Below are 12,011 nucleotides of genomic sequence, written 5' to 3' on the forward strand. Positions count from 1 at the left end.
CATTCGGTAAGGGTGTTTTTCATGGGAATGTTTTGAGTTACGTTGCTCAATTTAGGGCGTTTAAACACTAAATTTAGAAAACTCCTCTTACCAATTTTCAGTTTTCAAACATCGTTACTCAATGGTATTTTTGTAAATATGTTGAAAATTATGGGGCCCACTTGATTAGACAACACATAAATTGACTTCACTCTCTCATAAATCCTTCCCAACGCCTCCAGTCACCACTCTCCTTTCTAGCCATCACTTCCCCTCTCTCTTGCTCACACATCCTCTCTCTTCTCGACTTCTCCTCTAACTGTCGTGGTTGGAAACTCATTCTGGTGTATGAGTAAATGCCTAACCGTAGCTTACAAGACGCCTTGCTTGACGAGAAATGTGCTGGGCTTACGGAATGGACAAAAAGATTCAACATTGTTGTCGATATTGAAAGGGGTCCCTCTTATCTTCACCATTTGTGTTCTCCACCTGTTGTTCATGGAGATATCAACCCCAATAATATTCTGTTAGATGCTGATTTTAAGGCCAAGATTGGAGATTTCGGTTTGGCGAGATTGAAGACTGAGGATCTTATGTAGAAGAAAGACAGAATGGTTGAGGTTACTGAGGATAACAGGTCGATTTTAGAGGAGTCTGAGAGTGTGGCCACTGGGTTTGATGATGTTATTGTTGATCGATCTCCAGAGAGTTGTGTGGTTAGGATATTAGATTGAATTAGATTCGGAGGCCTCGCCGGAGAATGTGGCAATGGTGGTTTCGCCTGAAGGTGGTGTCAATAAGGCAAGCACATTGAAGAGGTTTTTTGATAAGATTAGTCTTGATAGTGGCAAGGATTTGATTGGGAATGGAAGAAAAAATATGAGTTCGAAGAGGGATTGGTGGTGGAAACAAGATAGTGGAGGTGAGTTTGAATAAGGTTGAGTGAAAGACTGACAAAGTGGATTGGGAGTGAGACAAAGAGAGAGGCTTAAAAATGAATGGATTGCGTCACCGAGCTCGGATGAGAATGATGGGTCAAGCTTGAAAATTGAGGATAAAAAAAATATTAAATTGTACTATGCTAAAAAAAATAAAATAAAAAAAACCTAACACACAATTATGTTTTTTCACACGCTGAAGCATCTTATTTGAAACACGGTACCAAATACATTTTTTGCTTTATAAATACTATAAACATGTGTTTTCACAACACTTTTTAAACCACAGTTCTCACATTTTAAACAACAATACTAGAAATTTAGAAATCTCCAACAGCCCGTGTATAGAACTGAAGAGAGTGCCAAAACAACACTTCCATTAAAAATACTGTGCCTTCCAAAGCGGACTGTTCTCCTGCATAGAATTGTCCAATTCGAGAAGAGTAGGATTCTTGAAGTTCTTTAAGATAACTCTACCCTGAAATTTTTATAATCCCATGTGACAAATCTATTCCACTCGTTTCACAAAGAATTTTAAGAACTCCACGATAAGTTTACCCTACAAGCTCTTAAAGATCTTCAGAACTGTAACCCCTAGCTGGATTCCTTGATTCTTCATAAAATAAGCAACAACAGCAAGTAAAAGGACGAACACAACCCACAAGCTCAATTCTCCTGGAAAAAAAAAAAAAATGAGGATCCCAAATCAACACAGGATAATTTTAAATGGAGTGGAAAGAACTGCAAACAACCCCTGCCCCCCAACAAAAAGGTAAATAAAACATAATAGATCATGTCCATGGCAAAGATGTTTAAGCTATTCAACAGGGCAAGCAAATTTATTAGGCCAATAGAGTCCAAATTACATTAAATAAAGCACATTTGGCTTGAAAACTATGTCTTACAGAACTTGTTGGGGAATCAGTCACAAAGTGGTGTCCCCTAAAAGAGAAATATGCAAACCAAAAAAAAAAACCACTTAAGTAATGATGACACAACTCAAGGGGAAATGCCTAATGTAGTGAACCCCCTGCAGCATATTTCTGATAAGAACTTGATGGAATATGAATGTGAATTGTGGAAGAGTAAGAATGGTGAATGGTAATAGTAGTTGTAGGCCACTTCAAGGGGACCTAAACCTCCATAGAGAAAGAGAGAGATTAAGAGAGAGTAAGCTGTGTTAAATGAGGTACATGTGCTCAATCCTAACTAACTCAACCTAATCTCAACTAACTAACTAAAGGGATTACAACAACTATGAGGAGATTACAAGGCATATGACATAAATTGGGGTTCCTATCATTTTCTCTCACTGATACCTTCCTAGATTTCTGTTTTTCCTAAACAGGATTCATTTCGTTCTTCTCAATTTCAATATCAACTTCTTTAGACAACAATCCTTTCAACTGAAGCCATGACTGGCCCAAGGACAATCCTAACACTTAGAGACCTAAGTTTGCATTTAATCCAAGAAGTCATCATGAATTGAAACAAGTATGCAAAATAACACATATAGTACTATGGATTCAGATCCTCTAGATTTCTTAGGGTACTCTATCAATAGATTTCCTTAAATCCTAACTATACTTTAATGATTTAATAGTTTAGATTCTTCCATGTCAGTATTCCACTCACAATATTCTTAAAATAATAAAATAACGTTGCAAACAAAACAATTAAGATTACTGTTAGTGGAATGCTAACATGACAAAATCTAAACCATTAAATTATTAAAGAATGATTAAGATTTAAGGAAATTTATTTGGTAGAGTACCCTAAGAAATCTAGAAGATCTGAATCCAGTTTCAGGATGGCAAGTCATTCCCTGCCCTCAAGGCCCAAGCACACAGTTTTAGTTTGTCACCTTTGGACGTTCAATACTTCAATTTCTATCCCTTTCAAGTAATAGACAGTATCCTGTCCTGTGTGCCAGATATATGCATCTTCATGTGGGTCCCACATAGTTGTAAGGCTCGCATGTTTTTTTTGTAGGGCTCGCATGTTGTGGAAGACAAGATGCATATATCCAATGCATGAGTTAATTATTGTTCTAGTAGAGGTAGTGTTTTCCACTCAATACCCTTTGAGAGTGTATTTTGCATTCTTTAACCTTTCACAAGTGTTTTTACTTACGTACTTTAACAAAATGATACTCCTCTATCCCCTGAAAATATTTTAGTTTCTACCCTTGTAAAAAATTCAGAAGCAAAGTTATGTTTGGCTCCTCATACTTTTGTTTTCAGCCCTGTCACAGCCCATTGGGGCCCAATGAGAGCACAGGCCAGGTTTTGTCAATCAACAGCTTCAATAGGGTAAGCCATTGCCAACTCAACAGCAGGAAATGGATACTTCTTTTTTTATTTTTTGATGTAGCAGGAAATGGATACATTGTTAAATAATCAGATCAAAAAATCGGGTGAGGCATGTACCAGCTTCCCTCTTTTCCTCAATTAGTGTGACCCTTGCACTTGAGTCCAGGGATACAGATGCCAAAGCCCTGCATTCAGAGTTTAAATGCTGTCAAATTAATTGCAGGAAAGAGCTGCAGCATAATTGTGATCAAGAAGTAAAATGCAGATATGTATGTTACAACCTTGAGTCATGCGAGAATGAAAGTGCAGTTACAAAGCCAAGGTGGGCTTTCCTAACAACTGTCTGAACCTGCTTACTGGCTGAATTTAAAATAAAAACATCACCTTGAGTTGTCCCACTGCAAGTCAACCAATCAGAGGAAATGTTAAGTGGTCAAGAAGATGCATTGTAAGAGTTTGTACATGCACAGTAAGTATTGTTGTGAACCAAAAATAAAGGAAGTTTTAGCCATTTCAAGACTGCAAACACGGGAAAAAATGGTGGGGTGGGGGTGGGGGTGGGGGTGAAGGAAGCAACAACTGCTGTCATAATAAACCATTTCCCTTAAGCCAATGGTCTCAAAAACCATTGCAGGATGTCTTCAAAAGCAAGTAAGCTATATTCTTTCTCAAAGTATTGACCATAGTGACATAAATTCTCTACTGTAGAAAACTCTAGATGGAAGGATTGTTGGGGATAAAAAGCACAATTGCATCTATTAAAGATACCAAACTTGAAAAATAAAATCATGAGGAAGGTGAAAATTCATCTCCATGAGAACTTGAAACTAGCCAATCAAATTTTTACCAGGCAAGGAACTTTCCATCTGGTGAAACACTGAAGGCCGAAATTGTATCACGTACTACAGTCTTTGATCCTATCCTCTTCCATGTTTTTGTATCCCATGTTACAATGCTTCCACCTTTACCTATGTAGATTAATAATCACAATGGTCAGCTCATGAAACAGTGCAGTAAAAGGTAAACACTTCTTTCAAAAACTGGGAGGATGGCATCTAGTCTGATTTTCACCTGTCGCTGCAGCAATATATAGAACCTGATTCATATCATTACTCACAGAGAACCGACAAAAGCAGAAAACTTCATCCTGTATGTAAACAAATCTTATTAGTTCAATCCAGATGATAGAAGATTTATCAAATCAAATCACAGAAAGTCATGAACAATTTTAAAAGATGTACTATTATTATACCCGTGCAATTCACATTAGTATAAAATAATATGCAGGAAAAAAAATCTATTTCATCATGTAAGATCAAGTTTCTATCAGATCATAATATGATAGATTATTAAAAGTTTAAAATAAAAAATTTGTTTGAATTTCTTAAAGGACATAGTTTGGCTCTAAATATGTTTGGACTTATATTTTTCAACCCGTTTCGGGCCGATTTATAAGCTATGAAGCACGGGTGCATTTTCGGATTCGGGTGCGGGACTCGGCAATTTTTGAAAAAATAGGGTGCGGGTGCGGCAGGGTGTGACGATTAAAAAATTATTAAAAATATTTTATTTTTATTTTCTATATATTTTTACTAATAAAATATTCTTAAAAAACACATTAGTATGGCCTTGGTTCACAAAACAAAGAAAGAAGAAGGCAAGAAACACAAAACAAAAAAGAAAACACAAAAGAAGCAACAAATATTCAGAATAAAATTGAGGAATGACAGATTTAGGATGTTTTGGCCTCATTCAAAGCTGATTTCGGCTGTTCCAGCATGAAATCAGCCGAAGGCCATTTCGGTCAGTTTTGGCCACCGACCGATACGATCCGATTTAGCCGATACGACCCGATTCTGACCGGTTCGGCGCAAATCGAAGCCAAGTCAGTGCAAATCCCCAAAAAAAAAAAAAAAAAAAAAAAAAAAAAAAAACTCAGACGTAGCACCGACACATGGGCAGCAGTGTCAGTGGCCGCACCCCGCATCAGACTCCGAGCCGCACCCTCCTACCCGCATCAGTGCTTCCTAGTTTATAAGACTATCTATGTGCATTATTTAAACAAGTCAAATGATTCATTAAAAACTCATGTAACTAAATCTATACATGGATGGTCTCTTCAATCATCACATAGTAGGTTGGAGGAAGATAGGTTCAAACATATTTGGAGCCAAACTTTTTCATTTCTTAAAACTTTTGAGAATTCAGTTTTATTTGTAGTATGTTAAATTAACTTTGGTAATAGAGCATCCAGTGTAAGGATATAGAGAAAAAAGAGAGAACGTCCACTTGGCACAACCATAGTGTGTATAACACACTTTTACCATATGGTACATCAAGCCTATGATACTCTCATTTCTACAATGCATTTAGCCGGTATATGAGGTCATGGTCAAATGATCCCATCAACTTATGTTGACAGAGTTATTATTTCAGTACTTTTTTACAATACAATCACTTTTGCTTGCTGATGTTGTATCATTCCAATCCAACTAAAATTGAAAATAATTTGATTTTCCCTCACGGGAGAATTTTTAATCAGTTGCTCACATTTTCCTTTAGAAGAGAAGCTGTGGTTGTTTTGGAAGTCAGATCCCAAACCTTAGCAGGACCACTGTTTCCTACGGAGACAAGGTACTTCCCATCGGGGCTGCAAGACAACAAAGTCAGATACTTAATATAACTACTTACAAATACAGCAGGTAGCACGTACCAAATCCCTTTTATACTTTTTATGGATCTTGCAATTTAAGAGTAATATTAGTCCATTGCATCAACCTGAAATCTAGATCCTTCACAGATTTATGAGCACCAGCCTCATCAAGAATAATAACCATGCTAGGCCACTCGAAGACCCTTAAATTTCCATCCTGTACTGCACAAAACTCAGATAGTCATCACATCTTATATTTGCATGAACCAAGACGCATTTTGGAAAAGATATTCAGCAATGGCGTAGATGAAGCATAACTTAACTCCATTGAACAACACCAAATAAATAAATAAATCATCACTGGAATAAATGTTAATCTTTTAAAAAGAAAACCAGAGATTTGGCCATGATGGGGGCAAGATATTACAAAGAAGAATGATATTAGTTGTAACAGGCAAATATATATTCTGATATGGTAATTGAGATAACTATGATGCCTTTTCTAACAGAATTTTAAACTTGTAAGATTTAGACACAACCAACACATGTGACTTACCTATCAAAAATGGAAGTAGAAATCTCTAAATAATGCATGCTAATTGTTGTCCAACATCTCAATGTCATGCAGCAAATAAGTCTAAAAAATGTGAAAGGCAATATCTACCTCGCCACCAGCAGCAAGTGCTGAACCCTCATTGTTAAACGCTAACGATAATTGTTGTCCAACATTTTCCAACAGGGGCTGCAGTTTATCAGACTCCTTTAAAATTAATTTACAAAGTTCCTCTTTTTCACCCATTTCATACCATCTGCATTGAAAAAGCTTGATTACAAATCAACAACTCCCAAATAACTGGAAAGAATAATTGTGACGGTTTAAAATGTAATATTCATACACATCTTTACAAAATTGAGTTCCTTCACCTTTATTGAGAATAGCATGGAGATATAGCACATCTTAGTAACTTACCTAAATTAGTTTAGATTTAGAGTCACTTATTTTAATTGCAATTCATTCGTTTTTCCTTTTTTTAGATACAAGAAAGTGGTGTCCCAGCCACTGGCCAAACTATTCCACTTCATGTCCATGAGACACCCCAAAAACCCCATGGACCAATATTGTGGCGCTTGGGACTTCCGGATTTATGGCATATCCTTCTAGTCAATGAACCCGCCACTTGGGTGTCCCCAAAGGGACTCATTTTATTCTTTATTAGTGCAAATTTTATACTACAATAATGCAATTCGATCAATTGTTAGATAACACAGACACGATTTCCAGCACTACCTACTGATTGTAGTTTTTTTAGTCTACACTCTACACGCAACAATATTCAACAGACCTGTTCACAGCATCTTTATCGTACCTTCCTTTGATCAAATCTGTTTGGTCACTCAAGGCTAAGAGAATCCTATTTTTCTACGCTTGTCAAAGCCATACATAAATTCCATTCCTCTTAAAGAATGATCACTAAATTGTAATAGTTTTTTTTTTTTTTTTAATTTCTAAAAAAGAGCCTTTAGACTCGCCTCCTGGGCAGAGGATAAACTTCTTAGCCCATCAAGGGTGAAAAGCCCCTGGATTACCCAGTAATACTACAATAATGCATTTCAATTATTGTAGTAGTCTTATTAACGATATTCCAACCAAGACACTAAGCAAATCAGTTGTTAGATAACGCAGACACGATTTCCAGCACTACCTACTGATCGTAGTTTTTGTAGTCTACACTATGCACGCAAAATACTATTCAACAGACCTGTTCACAGCATCTTTATCATACCTTCCTTTGATCAAATCTGCTAAGAGAATCCTAGTTTGCTAGGCTTGTCAAAGCCATACATAAATTCCACCCCCTCTTAAAGAACTGATCACTTAATTCACCTTGCCTTTTAATCTTCACAAAAATTTTGGTGGTAGTAGTAGGTTTTCTTTTTTTTAACCTCTCTGAAAAAAGAGCTTTAGGCCCATTTGATAACAGTATTTAAACAACGAAAACTGTTGTTTAAACTCCCCACAACACTCGTATTTCCATAAAACTTAAACAACATTACTAAAAATTTCTTACCAAACGAGCCCTTAGACTCGCCCCCGGTATGAGGATAAACAGCTTAGCCCGTGAAAAGCCCCCTGGTTCTAGCGGGTGGAATCAGTTGTCCGTTCACAACTAATCTGAGTGAAGAGGCCAACTGACCCCCCCCCCCCCGGCACCTGGTCAGACCCAATTGACTCGCTAAGCAGTTTATGCAATCAATTGGACAAATCAAGAGCTTATAGAATGGTTGGTGAGTTAGGGTTTTTTGAAGAATGAATACCTGCAACTATTGGGGAATGAACAAAGGACTCCGCCTCCGTTCGGATGAACCGCTGTTCTATAAGGCAAATCAGATCTAGTTTCAAGCTTAAACACCTGAAAAATCAAAACCCACAAACAATTTTATGCATAAAATTTCAAAAAAAAAAAAAAGCCTAAAACCTAATCCCTAAATTTAAGAGTAAAAATTGAGAGTGTTACGGGAACATCGGACAGGGAATTGGCGTCGGAATTGAAGGAGGAGATAAGGATGGCGTTAGGGATACCACTCCGTCCCTCACCGCCACCGCCGGCCGAAACGACGTAGTACTGGGTCGAGTTGGAAACTTCACCATTATTGCTGGATCGATCTCGATCTAGATCTTTGAATATAACCCAACCGACTGAATACAAAGGGACACCGTATTTCATAGAGCTGGGAGAAGGAATCTTTTTTCTCCTCATTTCGAATAGATCGAAATTTATACGTTTCGATCGGTGAAGGTTGGCTTTAGATATGAAAGTTAGGTCACAGGTCACCATCGAACATATACTTTTTTTTCATATTTATAGTTTTTTTTATTTTTTTAAAAAGGAAAATACTTTTTACTTTTCTTATTTCTATTAATTATCTTCTTCTTTTTGCCTTGTTTAATTAGCATAGCAACGTGAATAATTTTTTTTTTTTTTTGAAAATATCTTCATAGTCTACATATGGTCATGTGGATAAAGTCTACATAATCAATTTTTGTTACCCATAAATTTTAAAATTATATATAATAATAAAGAAAAGTAATATAAATATATATGTATTTGTGTTAATTTTTATATTATATAATGAGTGTAAATATATCTATTTCTTATATATTATATAATAAGGACATAATAGTCAATTACCATCATCTCCTTTTTCTCTCCAACCAAACAAAACTTATTTTCACTCTACCACTTTTCCACCCCTTCAACCAAACACACATGAGAAAAAACCAAATCTTTTCTATCCTCCCACTAATTTTCCATATTCCTACTTTTCCACTCCTCAAACCAAACGGACCCAAGAGAAGAGGGGGTACCCAACTTTCTTAGAGACAAAGAGACATTTGATATAAGACAAGTATAAGCTTGTTTATGGGTTTGGTTTTACTCTAACCTAATTATGTTATATGGGGGTGAAATGATAGAGGGGAGATAAAATGAAAGTGAAGGGTGTTTGGTTGGAGAATTTATTAGGCCCATCGAGAGGACTTTCTGATTCTTCTAACCAATAAAATATTGTCATTTATACAAATGTGACATCATCTAATAATTTTTTATGGAAAATGTTAACGAATGCCCTTAGGACATTGGTTAATAATCTATTTAAAGAAGGTTTTTGGGAAAAGAAAAGAAAAAACAATAACTGTTTTGACAGTTTTTTTCATTTCCCATAAAAGTGGTGTCAAAACTTTCCTAAAATTTATTGTTAATCAATACCCTAAGGGCACTTGTTAGCATAACTCATTTTTTATTTTTAATTCTTGTACTGATTAGGAATCTAACTCACATATTTGCATAAATGTTATTATTTCATTGGTTGGATGGGAGGACCACTTCAATAGTCCTCTTAGTAGACCTAATAATTTCTCGTTTAGTTGAGAGAGGAGAAAATGGGGGGTGAGGGAGTTTTGTCCCCTGGTTTACCATTTAAGAAGAAAAAATTTTCTTCCCAATTTAGGTAGGAAAGTGGGGAGGTAGTGAATTTTCTATCCTCTTCTTTATTGATGAGTGTTGCTTCTTTTCTTTTTTTGGAAATGTTACTGGCTTATTATGCAGACTCTTTATTTATTTAATTTTTTTTCCTTTTTTCTTGTTTTGCCTTTTCACTCTACCACATTGGCTCTCTTTCACTCTTTCTTTCCTTTTTTTTTTTTTTTTTTTTTCATATTAGACGAAACATTTTTTTATTATTATTATTTTCACTATATGTTTTATTAGTTGTGTTAGTCTGTAAGTTTGTAGTAAATAAAAAAAATAATTTTTATAAAATATTTAAAAAAATGTTTTTTTATGTACAAGGGGCATGAGAGTAAAATTATATAAACAACATTTTCTATCCTCCCACATTTCTACTCAATCAAACAAATAGTTTTCCATCTCTCAACTTTTCCACTCTCTCAACCAAACACACAGAGGGAAAACTAAATTTTTTCTATCCACTCACTTTTCCACTCCCTCCCCGTTTCTATTCTCTCACTTTTTCATTCTCACAATCAAACCGACCTTAACTGCATATATATGTAAAGTTTGGAGACTTGAACCTTGAACCTTGACCCTTGTCCCTCACACCCCACACTTCACAAAGACTTATACTTGTGAAGTGACCATCACGCCAGGAATGCACGATGGTGGTACAGTCTGAGTTTAATAACACTGCTCATAAGTATAGTTATAAATGAATCAAGCTGTTCATAAACGGTTTCGATTGGACTCGATAAAAAACCCTTTAATATTTGTTTATAAATAATCCTAGTTAAGCCTTAGTTTTAAGCTTATTTAATAAATGAACCAAATTTAGGCAAAATAAATTGTCTATAAAAGAAACTTGTAAATAAAAAGGTTCAACAAAAACAAGCTTAGCTTATGCTTGTTTATGGGCTTGGTAATAAACTTGAAATGGACTTGATTAATAAATTCATATCTTTCTAAACCCCCTTTTTTTTTTTGGGAGAAACCAATCGGGAAAATTCATTACTAGGACAAAAAATTTCTGCCAGAAATTACAAAGATGGCTGCATCACTATGGATGTCCTCTAGCCATATTTTGGGTTCATACAAGAACTTTGCTTGTTTAGTGAGTTTGTCTGCAACCATGTTACCCTCGTGCTTGATGTGTGAAAAAGAAAACCTCCTCAACATTGCTGCTAGGGAGCGTGCACCTTCAACTATGTGGCCAAAGGCAGCCATACTTGGTTGATCAGAACTGAGGTGTTTGAAGATAACCTCTAAGTCGCCCTCGAACACAACGTCCCGGAGGTCTAAATCAATGGCAAAAGAGACGGCCTTCCTGCTGTCCAAAGCTTTCAAGTCTTCTACTGTTGGAGCCTTGGAGGCAGGGTGATGCATTCTGATAGAGCTGCGATGACCCTTCCATAAGAATCTTGTACCACCACTCCCAACCCTGTCGAGACTGAGTCTTGAAATGTTGCACCATCGCAATTTACTTTATAAAAGGATGGCGGAGGTGGCAGTCAATGGGTTGGGTGAGGGGCTTCTTCATGCCTCATTGGAAGCTCCTGAGCCATATGAAACTCCTAAAGGCGTTCAACGGCGTCACTATAAATTTTTCCCAGTGGCAATGTCACCATCCCTAGAAGTTGAAACCACACGTCAAACCAAATTGGCGCAATAATAAGCTTGATATGGGCTTAATAATTTGCTTGCATTGAATTTCGAGTTTAAGATCTTAATATTAAGCTCGGGTTTAGCTTGACTAATGAAATAAACCGTGCTAAGCCAAGCTCAATTTTTTTTAACTTTTTGACAAGTTTGAGCTTGAACATTGATTGTAGACTTGATTTGAGTCAAAAAGTTAATATGATAATGCGATACAATTATTTGTTCATCAAAGTCTTGTAGCTCAATAACATAGTTTGTTCTCCTATGCACATAATCTCAGTCAATTGAATTGATTGTGGGGGTTCATGGAAAATCTTTATTGTTGGTCTTTTTTAGTCACATGGTTTTGTGTTTAGCTTTTAATTTTTTAATTTTTTATTTTTTATTTTTTGCGCCTTAAGCTTTGCTTAAAATTCTATCTCATTCTTTTTCTTAGGCAAAAACCCTAAGCTATTCATAG

The 12,011-nt window shown here is 36.0% G+C and overlaps 1 protein-coding gene across 1 annotated transcript; it reads right to left on the reverse strand.

The window, feature by feature from the left end:
* Positions 1 to 1,096: 1,096 nt before the first annotated feature.
* On the reverse strand, positions 1,097 to 8,711 carry LOC112012741 (SEC12-like protein 2). Its single transcript, XM_065772268.1, has 11 exons — positions 8,399 to 8,711; positions 8,199 to 8,293; positions 6,547 to 6,691; positions 6,008 to 6,099; positions 5,780 to 5,879; positions 4,301 to 4,376; positions 4,077 to 4,197; positions 3,511 to 3,627; positions 3,347 to 3,414; positions 1,481 to 1,592; positions 1,097 to 1,395 (listed from the first exon to the last, which is right to left on the reverse strand). Exons 1-11 carry the CDS (start codon positions 8,639 to 8,641, stop codon positions 1,380 to 1,382), a joined length of 1,185 nt encoding a protein of 394 aa, XP_065628340.1. The 5' UTR covers positions 8,642 to 8,711; the 3' UTR covers positions 1,097 to 1,379.
* Between the last annotated feature and the right edge of the window lie 3,300 nt (positions 8,712 to 12,011).

Source organism: Quercus suber, unplaced genomic scaffold (genome assembly GCF_002906115.3).
Source record: "Quercus suber isolate HL8 unplaced genomic scaffold, Cork oak 2.0 scaffold_56, whole genome shotgun sequence".
NCBI classification, from domain to species: Eukaryota; Viridiplantae; Streptophyta; class Magnoliopsida; order Fagales; family Fagaceae; genus Quercus; species Quercus suber.